Source organism: Phalacrocorax aristotelis, chromosome 17, assembly GCF_949628215.1.
Source record: "Phalacrocorax aristotelis chromosome 17, bGulAri2.1, whole genome shotgun sequence".
NCBI lineage: Eukaryota > Metazoa > Chordata > Aves > Suliformes > Phalacrocoracidae > Phalacrocorax > Phalacrocorax aristotelis.
Genome location: NC_134292.1, coordinates 8707046 through 8724572, shown reverse-complemented (window position 1 = coordinate 8724572; position 17527 = coordinate 8707046). Strand labels below are relative to the sequence as shown.

Below are 17527 nucleotides of genomic sequence, written 5' to 3'. Positions count from 1 at the left end.
GTGTAATGCCCCAGAGAATAAAAGAAAGTCCCGAAGGCAAGTGCTGTTGGAATGTGGGTCCTTGCTGCGCGTGTGTGTAGCCTCTGAATTTGGAGGAGAAGAAAAAAAGTGTTTGATGAATGTGTTTTGGCCCACGGCTGCTTTGCTGGTACAGTTTGTGTCTGTGTGTCCTCTGGGCTGCTCCCAGTATGGGCAGGACCAGCTCAGCACTGTGGTGTAAGCTCACTGACTGGGGCACCGACACCAGGGCTGCCCTTGGCCCCCGGCCGCCGGCGGCTCCGTGGTCCTGCCTGCTCTGCTGGCATCTTCCGAAGGTCACCTTGGAGGTGGCTCATTTTAGCTGCCGACAGAGAGGGGGACGCACGCAGGGGCTGAGCTGCATGCTGCCAGCCCCGCAGCCTCCGGCAGCGCAGAGCCGGTCTCGGAGGTGTCAGGGACGGTTTTTCATCTCATGCACACAGCCCGTGACCCCCCGGCTGCTAAAGGGAGGGGACAGCTGACCCCAGCCTACCCACATAATTGCCCCTTGCTCTGGTCCCCTGGCTGGACTCCATCCTCAGCAGCGCAGCGAGGGCCTGGTCTCCGCTGAAGCTTTCACCCGCCTGAAGAAATAATCACACTGCGTGCTTTTCACTTTATTTCCCTTGACTAGTTTTGCTTGGTTTATGCCATCTTTAGAGCTGATTTCAATTCCTTAGCCTCATGCAACAAGCGCCATGGGCAAGAGTCTGAACTCTCAAGTGCTTTGGTTTTACTAGAGACATTAAAAAACAAGATTGGGATGAATTTTTCGCTGAATAGGAGGTGAGTGCGCTCCCTGATTCTGGCCAGACGGAGGGCAGAGGGAGTGGCCGCCGTCCTGTCCGTTTGTCCTGGGGATAAATGCAGGACTGAGCACGCTGCCTCCCTGCCAAACCAGGGATCCACTGCGTGCCAGGAAGATAATGTTTTGCTTCAAAAATACCTTTCTGATCCACAGTGCTCTGACCTAAGATTTTCCTTTAAACTCAAGGTGGCCGGGAGGGCAGGATTTGGCTGCAGCCTTGCCCTGGATCCCACCCGCTCCAGGGCAGCGAGGGACAGGCACCCACCAGGGACGGACGGGCTCCACCGGCCTTTCCTCTGCTCCTCCCTAATATCTTCCCTTTGGAGCTCAACAGCAAAAAGCAGGTTTTTTTTTTTCTTTCCTTTTTTTTTTTTTTTACATTTAGGTATTTAATGGAGTCATTTTTTCCTGCCCAAAGGTTTGTCTTTCCCCCTATGTCCCTCCCCCTCCATCTCTCCCCCTTTCTAAAACCCATCACAGAGGTATCATTTGTTCCTGGCCATTGGCATCTGGTGGCGTCAAGACAAATAATCCCCAGCGCGGGGGAGTGGGAGGAGGAGCGCGGCAGGGAGCCGCAGTCCCTGCAGCGGGGAGGCGAGCGCCGGGTGGGCGTCGCGGCATCCCTCCCTGCCTCCATCCCTGCCGTGGGTGCTGGCATAGGAGAGTGCCCGCAGAGCCGCCCCGAGCCAGATGGGACCGTGGGGCACCAGGAAGGCTTGTGTGCTTCTCCCATGCAGGGTTTTTGCTCTATGCCTCAGTTTCCCTGCAGGAAAACAGGCTTTTCCCCCCCTCCCCGGGGCCGAGCTGGGTTGAACACAATAGCAAACTTCCACATTATTATTCTGGGGGCGGAAAGCAGCATTACTCAGAGCCAGGATTGCTAATAATGCACTAAATATAGCGCTTTCCATCTCCAGAGTACTTTCTGAACTCTAGCTCATAAGCCCTAACCGCCTCCAGAGGCAGGGGCCAGGGCGCCGGCCAGCATCGCTGTGCAGGCAGGGATGCCGGGAGAGCGACGGGGACAGCGTTGCCTGCGGATGCTCCTGCCTGGAGGAGCTTCCCTTCGAGGTGGAGAGAGCAGGCATCGGGTCAGTCCTTCCTGAGCTCGCCCAGGTTGAGGGGGATGGGGGCGGCAGGCCGAGGCCCCGGGGCGGGCGGGCAGCGAGGGATGGGCTCCTGCAGCCTCTTGGTGATGGTGGGAAGCGGCTGCTTCTCCCACTCGCCCTGCAAGAGAGATGAGACCAAGTCCAGGTTTTGGGTACTTGGAGGCTCCATGTTTCTCCCTACTTGTAAAAATGAAATGATCTTTAATGTTTGGAGTGGTTTTATCCCAAGCCAGGATGTTTTCTTATGAGACATCAACAATTATTTGTATTGCAGAAGCACCTATGCATCCCCTTAGCAGCGCAGATGTCTCCACTGTACCACATTGCACAAACCTACCACGATTAGGGAGTTTCCCCCCAAAAAAGTGTTACCCACCGAATTGGATGGAGACAACTTAAACCAGGGAGTCCCATCAACCCACCATGTTCTCAGCCCAGCCCTGAAAAATGCTCTCCCAGAATCACAGAATGGTAGGGGTTGGATGGGACCTCTAGAGATGATCTTGTCCAACCCCCCTGCTTTATCAGGGCGTAGCTCTACCAGGTATTGGCAGGAAGCTTGGCTGGAGGCAACGTTTGCAGTGTGGCAGCATGGATTTCGTGTGCAGCTGCTGTGAAACAGGAGGGACACAGAGCCTGGATGAGGTGCCACAGGGCAGAGCTGGGAAAGGGCTGTCACAGCCACCAGGGCTCAAGGTGACCATGGCCAGGACAAAACCCCCAGCTCTGTGTATGCACGGGGCACCTCGTCTTGGGGATGCTCCCTGCAAGGAGCGATCTGCTGGAGTCAGCACTGAGGGCTAAGCCCGCCGGGCAGGACCTAGCTCAGATGTGATGTGTTGGTCCGGGTTAGTGGCCAGGTGAGACGCGGGCAGGGGCTGCGAGGGCGAAGGGGGGGGCTCAGCCTGGGCTGAGCTCCGGTTCGGCGATGCAACGGTTTGGCTGCCGGCTGCGCGCCCATGCGGAAACATCAGCAAAAGGCTGAGCTGCAGCGTGAGCAGGAGGAGGGAGGTCTGGAGACAGGAGGTAGAGCTGTGAGTCACCAGCAAGAAGATGAAAGTTGAATTTATGTTTTTAGATTAAATTCCTTGTAGTAAGTCAAGCGAAATGGGCCAGAGCCTGCACCAGCACCAGGAAAACCCTGGGGAAAGGTGGAGGGGGATGGAGGGACCCTCCCAAAGCACACGGGGAGCAATCGGAGAGGGGACAGCATCGCAGGGAAGCACCAGCTGAAGAAACTACTATTATCCTGTACCCTTATGGCTTAACAGAGCAGTTAAGCTTGTTTAGGGTGCGCCTTCTCCAGGGCTTGGCCCCAGCCCTGAGCCCATCTGCCGTGGCAGTCTGCCCTGCCGACACATCCCAAACCTTGTGCTAGCAGCTCACCAGCACCCTGCTTTTGGGGTAGATCAAAGGTATTTGGAGTGTCTTGACAGTTGTTTTCAGTGCTTTTGAGTGGATATCTGAATGTAGAAACTATAGAAAGTATAGGTTCATTGCGAGCCCTTGCAGGTGCAGGGAACTTGGGTACAGCAGCATCCCCACAGCCACTCGCAAGGGTTACCCTGAGATTTTGCTCAATAATTAACAGCACTCAGTCCTTCCAGAAAGCTCGTCAAGTTTGGGATTGCTGAACTGCAAAAACATGAGCTTAATTAGAAGCTGGTGCTTTTCTCTTGGCAGAAACAGTGTGGAATAAATGAGATGTCTTAAAATCAGGCTCGCTCTGAAAACACCATCAGAGCAGGAGGGGCAGCTCGGCTCCTAAGCCCTTGCTGCAATGTTCATGACCCACTTAGTGCTGGCATCGGCTCTGCTCAAGTCTCTTCTTGGCCACTCCCCAGACCTATCTAAAATCAAGACAGTTGCTTGGGCCATAATTAAGAGGTTTAATTACTAATTCTGCTGCTGCACAAAAGTTCTGTGTCACTTCCATCCCTGCAGCAGAGCTCTGCGTGGCCGAGAGGTGCCGGGTCTCCAGTTCCAGGGAACTGGGAAGGTTTCTGCCCCCTCCAGAACAGACTTCGCTAAAGGGGTTTTACTGGGGCAGAGAGCTGATGGTCTTCCCTGCAATCAGCTCAGCATCGTCCGGCGCTGCGGTGGATAGCACTGGATCCGGAAATAGCACATCATGTAAGTTTATTACACTGATAAACAGCGTTGGGAGCTGATGGTGATAGGGACCATCAGTGGGTTTAAATCTTCATCACCATCATTGCCATGACCATCATCGCTGGGCCTGTTTTTTCTTTAATGATCTCACGGCACTTTATCCCTCACATTTTGCTGGATCGCCACATTTGGAGGCTGCACAGATGCTGTGCGTAATGAGCTCGCCCTGCTGGGACCTGATGTGATTTGCCAAAATCCTAAAAAACCACCTCATGTTTGTCCTCAGCTCTGGAGCTAGCCCTGCTTTAATGCTCAGCAAAAGCAGCCTCAAAATCACTGTATGCAAATGCATCTCCTAATTGAATCCGGCTGAGCACATCCACAGCGGGCTTGTGCCGTATTGTTTTAAGCACCAGGTTTGGGCTGAGCTCAGCGTCCTGGTGACGCCGGGGTTCCCCAGGCAGCTCCAGCTCCCTGCCCTCAGCCTGCTGAGCGCAGCCATGTCCTGAGCACCGGAGGCTTGACCCATCTCATCAGGGTCACCCTGCAGCACAGCTCTGCCAAGCTGCTTTTTACCTATGGCCGGGGGTTTTGGCTGTGAAGCTTTGGTTGTGAAGCTACACGTACCGGGAACCGGACGGCTGAGGATTTGTTGCAGTGCATCGAGATCGGAGCAAAGCCGTAGAGGGATTTCAGCACGTCTCTGTTGAACGTGTTCCAGGGAACTGAGAAAAACTGCTGTGGGATGGAGACCTGCGGGCACATGCAGACCTCCTCGTCGTTAAACCTGGGGCAGGAGAAATGCCACACTGTAACGCAGAAATGCTGTCCCCTTTTAGCACTGAATGTGTCTAATTCCTCCCTGCCTAAAGCTCGGCCTGGGAAGGCTCTGAAGTCGGCTCTGGGAGCGGGGAGAGCCTAGCACAGCCGGCACCCGCGGGGGAAGATTTGGGCCAGCTGGACTGCCCGTGAGTAGGACACCCTGCGCAAGGTCAGCATCTGTCCCCTCTCATCGTGGCTGAATGAGCTGCAGCCTGCTTCTCTGGCAGGGGTGCTCGGCGTCTGCCTTGGGTTATAAGAAGTATTTTGCCCATAAGCACTTGGCCATGCACTGCCTCTTGCTGGGAAGTCCCAGCTGGGAATGCTCTCCCTTCCCTGATCTCACTACACAGCCATCCTTACAGCCCTGGGTTTGGCTGCCTGCTCTGAGGGCAGGACTGTGCTCCCGCGTGCAGCCACGGCTCCTGAACCCCCCACGGCCTGAGAGCCCCCGCGTACCTACTGCACAGCCAGCACCTCGAACCCCACTTCTTAAACTTTTTTCCAGTGTTACTAGCAAAGAGCTCTGCAACAGTCCCTCTCCCCTCAGCGCTGCCGTGCGGGGGCTCTGTACCTGTTCACGAGGTTGAAGTATCGGTGCAGGTAGCCTGGATCCACAGCGCTTTTGCACAACTCCAGCTGCGTCTGGGGGTAGTAGTGCACGTAGTTCACGCACATCTCCTCCAGGATGCCAAACCCGCCCTGCGGCAGACACAGACGTGCTGGCGGCAGGGTCTGGCTCTGCCCTGCGGGGCTGCACAGGCAGCGGGGAGGGCAGGGGGTCTGCAAAGGCTAAAGCTCACACCTGTACGTGCACACATGCACATATATATATGTATGCACCCCTTCAGGTGCATGGGATGGGCAGCACTCTGCTCATCCTGTTGGCCCATTATGCAAGGACAGGCTTTCAGGCTAGATCGTGTGATTTACATTAAAATGCAGATTTCCTATAATCCCCCTGCTATATTTAGCTTGGTCCCTGTTGACGGTACCTCTGACAGGCTCTTTTTGCTGCCTGTGTAAGAAAATAACATGCACTGTCAAAAAATGCCACTTCTCTTTAATTACAGTTAATCCCCAGTGGAACAGTTTGTGACGGGAATTAGAGTGACACATGCTACTTCTCAATTAGCACCTTAACATCCCCGCTGCAGGCAGCAGAGCCTTGTGGGCTCGCTTCTTTACCACCCTCCCTTTGGTTTCTGGCTGTGATTCAGCCCAGGTTCATGCAGATGCCCGCTTTGTGGGTGCCGCCAGCCGTGGGGTGCAAACAGACGCCAGCCCCGCGCGGGCAGGGGAGCTCGCCCCTGCACTCACCACCGTGACTCGGCTCCGCTCCTCCGTGTTGTATGTGCAGGTCGTGATGAGTTCGTCACCCTGGGAGGGGTTTGAACACAGACACGTGTAGGTGTGAGAGTGCAGAGCTTTCCCTCCCCGACCAGAGAATCTGGGGACTGGGGAGTTTGTAACATAGCAGATCTCTGCTCTCTGTAGAGGTGTCAGCCCGTGGGCAGCCTGTTTCCCCGCCAGTGCCGGCCGCAGTGCCGCAGGAGCGCTTGCTAAACTTGTATCCCCTGGGGAGATTCCCTAGGGCTGTATCCCAGGGATGGTGTTTCCTGCCTTCTTCACTTTCTAAGAATTTCTGAAGGGCTGAAGCACCTCAAAAATGCACTTAGGCAACATTTTGAATTGCCAAACCTGTATGTGACTTGATGGCACAACTGCCTCCCCCTCCACGGTCGGTGCTGAGCCCGTGGGGACACCCCAGAGCACAGCCCTGGGTATGGTTTCAATAGGTGCTGAGGCTTTTGAGCAGCCTCCTGGGGCATGACGACTCCTGTAGGTGCCCTCACTTTGCAGCCAGGTCCTTCCTCACCCGTACAGCCCCAGGGCATGCTCAGCCTCTGTTTTACCACCCAATCCCACCACATTTGCTGCCGAATCTCTTCTTCCCTTCCACCAAGCAAGGAGGGAGGAGGCACCTCCACTGCGTGCATGGTTTGCCCTCGCCCCCCTAGGAGCCCCCCTCTGCTAGAGGAAGCCCAGCTAAATTAGATGCTTAATTTAGCTCCTGGCATGGTTCTGCTGCCCACACACTGGTTTCATGCTATATGAGATGGGCCCCGGCATCCCCAACGCATCCATGAGGAGGTGGCAGATGTGACCCAGGGACCATGGGGAGCATCTCCTCCCGCAGCCCCTGGGAGGTCCTGGGTGGCAGTGGGTGCCTGTGTGTGGGCAAGGGCTGCTGGTAGCGGAGGGGATGAGGTGGTGGAAAGGAGTCAGGAGTCTCGGGGCTGTGGGGTCAGGGAAAAGTCTTGCACTATTTGGAGCCACCACAGTTTTGGGAGCCACTCACTGGAAAAACTGCAACCACCTTCTTCAGCATGCGGATCTCCTGGGAGGGAAGGAAAGGGGCCGTGTTAGAGCAATGCCATGGTGCTGTGCCTGGGGCAGCCCCACAGGTGACATCCAGCCGGGACCCCCCACTGCCCCTGCAGACCCCGGTACCTGGAAGTGAGGGCTGTAGTGACCATCGGCATTCACGACCTGCCGCTCTCTCCCATCCCGGGACAGCACTGTCACCACTTTTCTTCCTGCCAGGTGAGTGTGGAGCTGGGAGGCGAAGATGCGGATGCCGGCAGTGGGCAGAGCCTGAGGGAAGCATGGCTCAAGCCTCCATATCCGACCCCATCCCTCTCACCTCCAGTGCATCCCCTTGCTGCGGTCTCGAGACCCTGCACCGGCTCCCACACAGGGGTTTGGGGATTGCTGTGCCATTGGGACAGCGTAGAAATGAGCTCCCTGCAGAGTAACAGATGCTTGGTCCGCTGCCAAATCCCACGTACGCGCTGCTGTGCCCTAAGTCAGCGGGACCAGCCAAGCCACACGCTGCTTGCTTCCTTGCTTTCGTTAGTGGTGGCACAAACAGTTCCTTTTGAGTAGGCCCTACAAAAGCACCCACTAAAAATTCCCTTAGAGCAAGGTGGGCATTTTGAAACTCTCATTGAGAACCCTTGGCAAGCTCCTTGGAAGCAGAGACCAATCCTCCCATCTCCGGGGGGAAAGCACCGCTGAGGCACGGCCAGCTCGGCAGTAAGTTTTATGGGAATAGTACCCCAGGAGAGCTGCTTCGAGGGGGATTCAGCGCACCCCAACCAGCTGCTCACTGTTTGTTGTACACAGCAGGTTTTTCTTTCCAGCACAACCTCATGGTAAGAGGTTTGGGGAGTTTAAAACTGGGCATTGGGACCCCAGAGCTCGGTGCTGTATCACTGCTGCCTGGGACTTGAGAAAAACCATTTGCAACCTCTTTTTCCGAGGCAAAGCTGAGGCGGAGAGGATGGGGACTCACCAGCTGGGTGCATTTGTCGGTGCAGTACCCTGTGAGGACAAAGGCATCCTCACCCGGTGGAATGGCCATCACTGGCGTGTAGACCAAGCCCAGCTCCATGATGCCAGCGTCGTAGCGTCGCAGGGTGGCCGTGTAGTAGAGGCGGATCCCCGAGGAGTCGCGGCGACCTGGTGAACAAGAGGATGAGGCTGCAAGTCACCGCGGGAGAAGTGACGGCTGCCAGGACAAGGTCAGGAGTGAAAAATGACACTGTGCTGCAGTTGGCGTGGGGAGAGGTGTTCCAGCCTCTCGCTCGCAGCTTTCTTCAGGTGTGCAGTTCTTATTGTTTTAAAATTCTAGATATTTTGGTGCAAGTCTTTACTGAGTGGCCCCAAACATACGCCTGGTCCCCTAGAGAGGTCACCAACCTGAGGCTGAATCGCTCCCAAGAGAGGTGGTTGCTCCAAAGGCAGAGTAGTGCCTTTGGAGAGCCCAAAGCGGGAAGCCAGCTCATGGGGTGCTTTGGAGAACTCCCTCAGAAATACGGCTCATTGCATCTTTAACTGATATGTCCAAATAACTAAGGCCATGCTGTTACTGGGGGCCTGGCAGGAGAAGAAATGCATATGGAGCAAGTACTCCTTGCATTTGGAAAGCTTCTGGTCTCTCTTGCATTTGAGATTGCTCCATTTAACGCCCCCCCCAAGGAGCTGGTGGGAGTTGGAGAAGACCCTGTGCCCATGGTGTGCCCCTGGCAGATGCTGACCGTGGGGCAGGCAGAGGCAGCAGTGAGCTCTGCTGAGATGAGCTCTGTCTCTCATTTGCCACCCAGCCTTGTGAGCAAAGAGAAAGGGCAGGTTCAGTAGGTCAGGAGGGATTCAGGCTGGCTTTGAACCCTCTGTCTCTGGGCTGAAGCCCACCCAGGGATAAGAATAACTGGGGAGACACTATTGGTTAACATGCAAAAGCAGATAAATTATGAAAGACATGAGCTCAGTATTTATAGACGTGTTTCTTCTCGAGTTGCCGAATGTGCTATGATTGATCTACAGTACATATGCTCTGGTCTCCTAAAAATATACTTGGGTAGTCAAGAAGCCACTTGTTTTTATGTAAATGAAGAAACTGGGTTGTTTGGAATCCTTTTTTTTTTTTAAATGTGTCTCCTGACAATGTTATTGAAGCAGGAGTACCAGTAAAACAACATCTAAATTCCCCCATCCCCAGGCAGGCTGGTGCTGTCTCTCTGGTGACTCTGGCACTGCTAATGCTCTTGGCTCTGGGCTCAGACCCACCACCGCCTTGCACAGAAACTGCAGGGGCACCTGGGACAGCCCAGCTAAATAACGGAGTTGGCTTGGACCATTGCCCTGCAGGAATGATGTGCAGGGGCATCTTTCTGCCCGGGGTTCTGTGGGCTCAGCCAGGCTCCCTTCCCTGAGCCTCCCTCCCTGCCGCAGGGCATGTACAAGGATGGGGTCCAGCCTCTGGTGAAGGCGACTTCGACGAGGCCAGAAAGACCAGCAGCATGGTGGGGATTTAATATATTCTTCCTGCTAGTGCAGATCTGGACCGTGAGGTCTCCAGAAAGTTGCAAACAGGGCTTGTTTTGGCCAAGTTTCTGTCTCTATAAAGCCCTCCCTGGCAGGGTGGCAGTGTCTGACGTTTACCCAGCTCTCCTGCCGCCGCCTCGCTGGGGAGGCACCGGGCATCGCCACGCGCCCACTCACCTTTGAACACCAGGGGATTGTGGTAATGAATCTCAAGGCGCAAATATCTGGAGGAGCCCGGGCCACCGAAGGCAAGACCCGCTTCTTCGGGGTAATAGAAAGCCTGGAAGCAGAGTGAAGGTGTTAGGGGAGCAGTGGGCTGGCTTTCCTGGGGACAAGGCTGAGAAGGCTAGGGGAGATGTCTGGGCATAATCCTGACTCCCACCGTGGGCTGAGGGATGTGACTGGTGCTCTTGGCTGTGCTTGGTGAGCTGCTCTTGCTTCCAAAGGTGTCTCACGTGCCGATAAGCACATGCAATGGCATAACCACTGAGTAGGGGCATCACACCGATTTATGGCACCGGGAGGTGGGCTGGGGTGAGGTGGAAACTCAGATGCACCTCGGCGGAGCTCAGACAGGGCTGGATGCAAATCCCAGCAGAGACTGGGATTGGGCAGCCTGCATGGGGCCGTCCCAAGACTGGATTGGGAAGGGCTGAGAGACAGCAGGAAAGCGCCTAGGAGAAAAGCTTTCACCCAGGGTCGTGGGTCCCATCTTGCACCCACCTGTGCTCCCATGGCCCATGCTGCAAGCACGTGCCTGCAGTAGTTGAGCCGGTCTGGCTTCATCTTGGAGTCGCAGGGCCCGTTGTAATGGGGGAAGCTGTCAAACTCAGCAGCACACTGGAACACTTCCATGTGGTGGACCAGGGCCTCGTTGCCTGCCGTGACCACTGGCTCGTACTGCAAAGCAGTGTCCAAGAAGAAGGATGCAGTAAGACCGTTTGCTGAGAGCCCGTGCCTAGGGGTTGCTATCTGTGCAGTCTCCACACGGAGCCCAAGGCAGGTGTGCCTGCTAGCTGTTACTGAATGGGAGACAGTTTCTGCCACGTGATTGAGAGGGAAGGTTGCTCTGGGCATGAGGCACCAAAGGCCACAAGATCTTGGCTTTGGGACCAACTCAGAGTCAACCAGAACCCACAGAGAAACGTCTCATCCCTTCTCCAGCGACAGATGGACGTGATCAGCACAAGGTCTCGGTCTGCTTTGTGATGACTGAGTCCTTTGCCAGTTTTGCAGGGCTGAGGTGGCCCTGGGCACATTGCTTTTTCCTAAAGAGGGTTCTGGCCATGTTGTGGTAGCTCTGCCTGTAGCTATTGGGTTTTGTTTCTAGCCAACAGCTGCTCAGGGCACAGGGAGTAGGATTTGGGGTAGAAAGAGTGATTTCAAATAAGCCTAAGGAACGGATCTGGCTAAAAGCGCCAGCTGTAGAAATGATCTGCAGCAGCGGGAAGGTATCAGGAGCTACGCACTTTTTACTTACACACAGATGATTCATTTCACACCATCTGTTGGAGAGAAAATCCTCCTTCTGAGTTTTCCTTTGCAACGTCGTCTCTCCCCTATAAATCACTAAGCACTTGCTTTGGCTCGTGTGTCAGGTTTTCCCTCTCCCTGTTCATGTGGTTTTTGACTCTGGGAGTGCCAGGTCATCTGCTGAGCCACCTCCGCGCCTGCCGGGGCGATGCTCTCCCAGCAGCTCGTGATGGGCAGTCAGACTGGCGTTGCGCCTGCCGTTCCCCGGCACTGGGCTGCCTGCAGGTTTCTGCCTCTCCTCTGGGGGAGGTGAGCCAAGCATGTGCAACGCGTCTAGGCATGCACACAAGTTGCATTTATGTCTGTAACCCTTTTTTTTTTTCAGTATGCCTAATATTTAGAAGCCAGTTCATATCCTGGCTTGCTCTGCCCTGCTCTTACCCGCCCTGTTCCTTTGTTTCCCACGTCTATATATTCCTCGTGGCTCATTGCGTGCCATAATCCTGCCATGGGTCTGTACTTGATGGCTACAGCTCTGCCTTCTGCGGGGGGTCAGCTCTGAGCCTGCCCCGATATCTGCTTGATGTGTCAGGTGGAAAGTCACAACCCGGCCACCTCCTGCTGAGAAACTTCTGATTTCAGGTTCTCTAGGAGACAAGAGGATGCTACTGCTGGTGGGGTGGCTCTGGGAGATGTTTTGGTACCATGTTGGGGAAGACATGGGTCTGAAAGCCTTCCTGTGAAGGGGCAGTGAAAAGGCGGACTTTGCAGAGTGGCTGAACGTGAATGCGGTTTCTGATCATCACCAGGGAAAGCAACCCTCTTCTCCTGCCTCTTACCATGATAATGTGATGTTTGGGGAAGCCATCTGGGAGCTCCGCCATGTAACACCAGTAGGTTGTCTCCTGGCTGGGAATGACAACATTAGGGGCCGTTATCTCCATGGTCTTCATGTCGCTGGGCAGTTCAGGGACGGTGATGTTGGGCTTTAGCAGCTGCACCCTCTGCAGTCCCCTGTGGATGGCAGAGATGTTGATGGCTTGGAGGGAATGGACTGGTTTCTCCAGGATCCCATAGATAAGGTGCACGGTGCCATCCTGAAGCAAGAGTAAAGTATACCAGGTAGTTTTTCATGCAGGAATGTGAATTTCACGGACTACTAGCACCAGTGGTGGTGGCGTGAATCCAGGAATGGGCCTCTTGACTCATCCCCAGATGGGAAGCCACCCTGACTTCACCAGTAGCTCACTTTGTTGGGCTGTCCCAGAAAGGCGTAGGTTTCAGGGCATTTCTTTGGCTGACATGATCACAGGGGGTTCCCTACCACTCGGGAGAGTCTGAAAAGTTTTCCCTAGATGGCATCAGTTTTAATCTTAGGAAGTTAATGCTACTGCACTCACACCTCTGCCCTGCCCATAAGGGTAACATCTCCTCTCTGCTTCTTCAAAGCCCGTCGTCCCTCCTGAGCTCCAGGCTGGGACAACCATGTCAGTTCAGGGTTCATCCCATCCTGCAGCCCAGCCCCAGCAATGGCCACGGGCAGCAGCCTGGGGAGGAACAGCAGAAACAGAACTTCTCCCTGAAATCCTCCCTTTCTCCCAGTTTCTGTTGCGGGTGTACCGCGAGAAGCTCTGCTGAAAGTCAACTGCAAGCAAGGAAGGTGATGCTGAACCCAGTGAGCTCTGGGCAGATGAGGAAGAAGGGAAAAGAGAATTATTTTCTCTTAAAGGATCAGAGAATAAAGACCTGCAAGTCTTTTCCTGATTCACACACAGATATTTTTTCCTCCAGGACTCTGCATGTTTTGGCAGACAGTAGACATTTCTCACCACAAGACAAGCTTTTGAAAACTAGCAACAAAAACTCAAGGATGTTCTGTGTCCATGTTGGCTTTAAAATATTCTGCCCACCAATGGCTTTCATCTGAAATCAGGCTGGTGCCAATTCCTGCCCGCACCTGAGGTGCATGGCTGAGACCCCCAAGCTCTTCGACATCCCTGCTGGGAACATCTCCCCCAAATCCTGCCTCGTGGGGGAGCGGTGAATGCAGATGAAGACAGACTTCACTGATTACACACAAGCACACCGCAGCGGCTCTATTTGCCATCCCTTTGCTCTGGCTCCTGCCAAAACCCTCCCCTTTGCCTCATGTTGAACAACACCAACACCTCTTTGTAACACTCCAAACAGTTGGCTCCAGACTGCAAACCAGAGTGAGGCAGGAGGGTATTTATATAGACCTAACACATGCTTAACAGGAGCGGATGATGCAAACAAGCTAAAATCTACACTTTATAGAGGTTTATAAGGGGTTGTAAATAGATCGTGCCAAACATTACTCACATCCCAGGGCTGACATCTGTAACACACTTCCTTTCTGCCCTAGACAGCCTGTACACCTAATGCTGTCCCCACAAAAAAACATCGGTCAGGTATAACCATGCAGGTTGGGGTTTGGAGCTCTGTCCCGGGGCTGGGATGGGGCTGGGGAGTGCTATAGCAGGGTGAGGGTGATGCCATACCTCTATAAGGTAGTCCTTGGGGTCACAGGTGCTGAAGGCTCTTCTGAAGAGGAGGTAGAGCCCCTCGGGAGCCCTCCAAGCCCCGAGGAGCTGGTAGTCCTGCTGCGAGTCCATATGCAGCTGCCCCTTGGAATCACTCCAGGCATCCTGTGGGAGGAAATGCACCCGCTAAGCTGGGAGGCTCTGCTGGCCCCGCTCAGCCCGAGGAGCCCACGGCAGTGACCTCCAGCGGTACCGCGGGTCGTGAGGTCCTCCTTCTGTTCACCCTCTGGTTGGTTCACCCTCCATGTCGTGGAGGTGGAGGGAGCCTGTGTTTTGGTTGCCCCGTGCCCTCCTCCAGCAGCCCATGGGCACAGCCGTGCCAGCACGGCCCCTGCCACAAGACCCTTGGTGGCCACGCATGGGTGGGCACAGGCAGACCTGTGAAGTACATGACCCCGGATTAATATTCTGCAGAAAGACCTTTACAGGTTGAGATGTGACTCAGGGAAAGGACACGGGGGGAGGAAAGCCCACAGGGACACATTGCATTAGTCTGTTCTGTGTTTTGGGTGTATTTGGCTGAGGGGACCTTCTCGGGGGGTGGTGGGGGTGGTGGTGTGTGTGTGATGTGCTTTCCAAGACCCTTGCCACAAACCAGCTGCTCACAATTTAAGATCGGACCCTTTGCAGGGCTGTAGTGCCAGCCCTAGAAATCACTACTGCTCTTCAAAGTCCGTAATTCGTTGTGACCAGATGGTTTCAGCAAGGCCTCCCAAAAACTGCTCGCTGTTGATGATGGTGACAAAGCCACACTGAGAAGCAAAGCAGCAGGTTAGTCCTGTGCTTAAGGGTTTGAAGGTTTTCAGTATAAAACCCTGCAATAATTTGGATTTAAATAGTGTTGTTTTCTTGATCTTTTGCATCTCCTGTTGATATCTTTTGTTTACTGAGAAAAGGCACCTAAGAAGTACCCTGCTGTACGTACACAAGTGGCATTGGTTCTCTTATCTTGGGGGAAAAAACAGAAGAAAAAGAATAAAGCATCTTGGCATCATTTCAGCCAGAAGTATAGAGTGATATTTAGAGAACATATTGTCCTTAGAGGGGGAGAGTAAAATCAGCTACATGAAGCTAGCATGACATTTGTTTTCATGGGAGTATGGTGTGCAAATTAATCTCATAGTACATGGGGGGTTAAGCAAATTTGGATCTTTTTAATAGCTGACATACTTAGCCAGAAGAAAGGATGCTGGGAGAGAGAAAACCAGGACCGGAGAGATTTATGGAAATCTCCTTGCAGGATGCTGTTCAGCACCAACTGAGCGAGAAAGCCCAAATGCTGCCCGGTGTTTAATTCAGTGCTGTTTGTCTTTCAGTGAGCACGTGAAGGCAGATTAGAAATGATCATTTATGGTTTTTTAACATGATACTGTAAAATACTGTAACATTCGGGCCACCACACATCCTGAATGGCTGGTAATTAGCAGGAAAACAGTATAGATAATAAGCCCTCTTTTTCATCCTTTCATTACACTGCAGATCACATTGCAGCCGATTGTGAAAGAATGTATTTTATGGTTAATTTGAAGTAAGCAGAGAGGTAAAATTTAACTTGCTGGAAAGCCTCACATGGGGAAAAATGTGAATTGCTTTCTGCAGCCGAGCGCAGTTGCAATAAGCCTAACGCGGTGGTCTGGGGATAGGTAGCTGCTGTAGAGCACGAGGGCGGTTACTGTAACTGCAGCCCTGGTGGGAAGACAAACCAAACAAGACCCTGGACAAACGGACTGTGTCAGAAAGGACAGCGATTTGCAGTAGCAAAATCAAACAGCGAAATTAGAAATTAGTTCCTGCCCCCATCTGCTACCACCAGGCGTTTACGTACTGCCCAAATACCTTTGCATGTTTAATTTCTGGTAACACCGCGCGGCTGGCAGGCAGCCGTCAGGTTGCGTTTTCCTCTGTCCTGTTGATCTCTGCGGTAGCGCTGAACGTGACCCGCGGCTGGGTTATTGGTGCTGGCAGGAGCAGCCTTTCTGGTTGATAACTTTTGCACTGTCTCAAAGTCATTAATGGGAGCCGCAGTTAATTTTTAATGTGACTGACAGCAGCGCGCAAGTGAACTGAGTTGTTGACACATCCTGCACGTGTGCGTGTGTGCACGAGTGTGAGCTGGTCTGTACAACCACCTGTGGGAGCTCTTTGCAGCTAAGCATAGCAGAGATATCCAGGTTTGGGTTCCACTCAGCCTTGCTGATGTGCTGCTGTATTTATTCTTTTCTCTTTGGGTTTAAGACCCTATGCCAAACCCATAGTGTTGACCTGATCTGTGGCTCCCGTTGGGATAGAAACCCCCAAGCCCTTTTGGACCACTTCAACCTGAGCAGCGGGAGAGGTCTAGCGTGCACCGTGCCCTGGACCAGCCCCACTCTTTCAAACCACGAGCCAGATTCACCCGTGGGGAGGCAACCCCAAAAGCAGCCATGCAAACACACAAGTGACTCACCCCAAAATAGGAATTGTGCCCGTCGCTCCAGAGCACAGCCAGGTCCGCGTTCTCGAACTCGCCCCTGTCCGACATCCCAAAGAGGAGCCCGAACTGCAGGTCCCTGATGAGGAGCTGGAAGTGCACGGCTTGCTCGGGATAGCTGACGTTCCAGGAGAGCTCGAGCAGCCCCTGGGGATCAAGGGGCACCTTGTATGGAAAATCACTCCCGCGGGGTGCCGAGCCCTGCAGGGCCACCACCAAGATGACCAGGAATACCGCGATCATGGTGAAGTACATGGATGCCACTTCCCGCAGCTTGAAGCTGGGGCAGGGGCAGGGCTTGCTCCCGGAGGTCTGCATGCCGGGCAGGACGGCACCCGCATGCCTGGCTTTGCCCATTTATGCGCTGGCCCTCCTGGGCGAGCTGGGTAAGCGATACTCTTTAATTGCATTTGGTTGTTGGGAAATTGGATTGTTGTATTGACCCCCCCCACCTCCTGGCCAAACACTTGTCATTCGCTGCCTCCCCTTAATTGGCTCTAATTGCACATGGACATTATCAATAGCAATTGAATTCGACTGGGCTGATGTTATTCGCTCTTAAATCTTCCTTAGTGACTGGAAAGGGGTGTTTACTCTTAAGCTGCTCTTGCTGAGCCTTGTGTGGACACTCTCTGCCCTGCTTGCAGTGCCTCTCGCCCAGCTCTGCCCCAGGAGCAACCCCAGCCACAGCCCCCTGTGTCCCCCAGCCTGGGATCACTTATAACCCAAAAGGTGGCCAGACTAGGGGGGATCAAATCCCAGGGTCAGCTGCCTGATGGACACAGAGTCCTGGGCCCCCTCCCTGCCCACACTCTACTGGGTGCAGGTTGGGGTATCACTGGGTGCACCTCCATTTCCTTTTTGCTCCTCTGTGTAACCACGCAGGACCATGGCTTGCAGGTCAGCTGGCCCAAGTGCCCCTTGGGGACCCCTTGGCTCTCCCCAGCCCTGTTGCAGCATGCTGCTCAGGCTGTGCCAAGGTCTGGGCTGTACCATGGGGACCCGTCCGGCTGCACGTTCCCTCCCAGAGGCCCCGCCAATGGCACGAAGCCCGGAGAGCTGTTTCTGGGTTTGTTTATTTTTAGAGGCTGGCCTCCCTGAGGACATGTTTGCCTGAGATGCTGCTGAAAGCTGAGCCGAGTCAAGCTGCCCAGAGCCCCACGGTCCTTTAGTCGCTTAAAGCTGGGTTTAAAATGAACCTCTCCATGCCAACTGTGGTGTCGTTTGCCTGTCTCTCATGGGTGTCAGAGCAGGTCCAGGCAGA

The 17527-nt window shown here is 54.1% G+C and overlaps 1 protein-coding gene across 1 annotated transcript; it reads right to left on the bottom strand.

Moving 5' to 3' along the window:
• Positions 1-674: 674 nt before the first annotated feature.
• On the bottom strand, positions 675-16673 carry DBH (dopamine beta-hydroxylase). The gene is given in 14 exon segments (XM_075112506.1): positions 675-2053; positions 4675-4834; positions 5441-5568; positions 6187-6246; positions 7229-7267; positions 7381-7524; positions 8225-8391; positions 9934-10036; positions 10480-10656; positions 12069-12326; positions 13752-13898; positions 16240-16581; positions 16583-16603; positions 16605-16673. Coding segments are annotated over 14 exon segments (1950 nt in total). The 3' UTR covers positions 675-1918.
• Between the last annotated feature and the right edge of the window lie 854 nt (positions 16674-17527).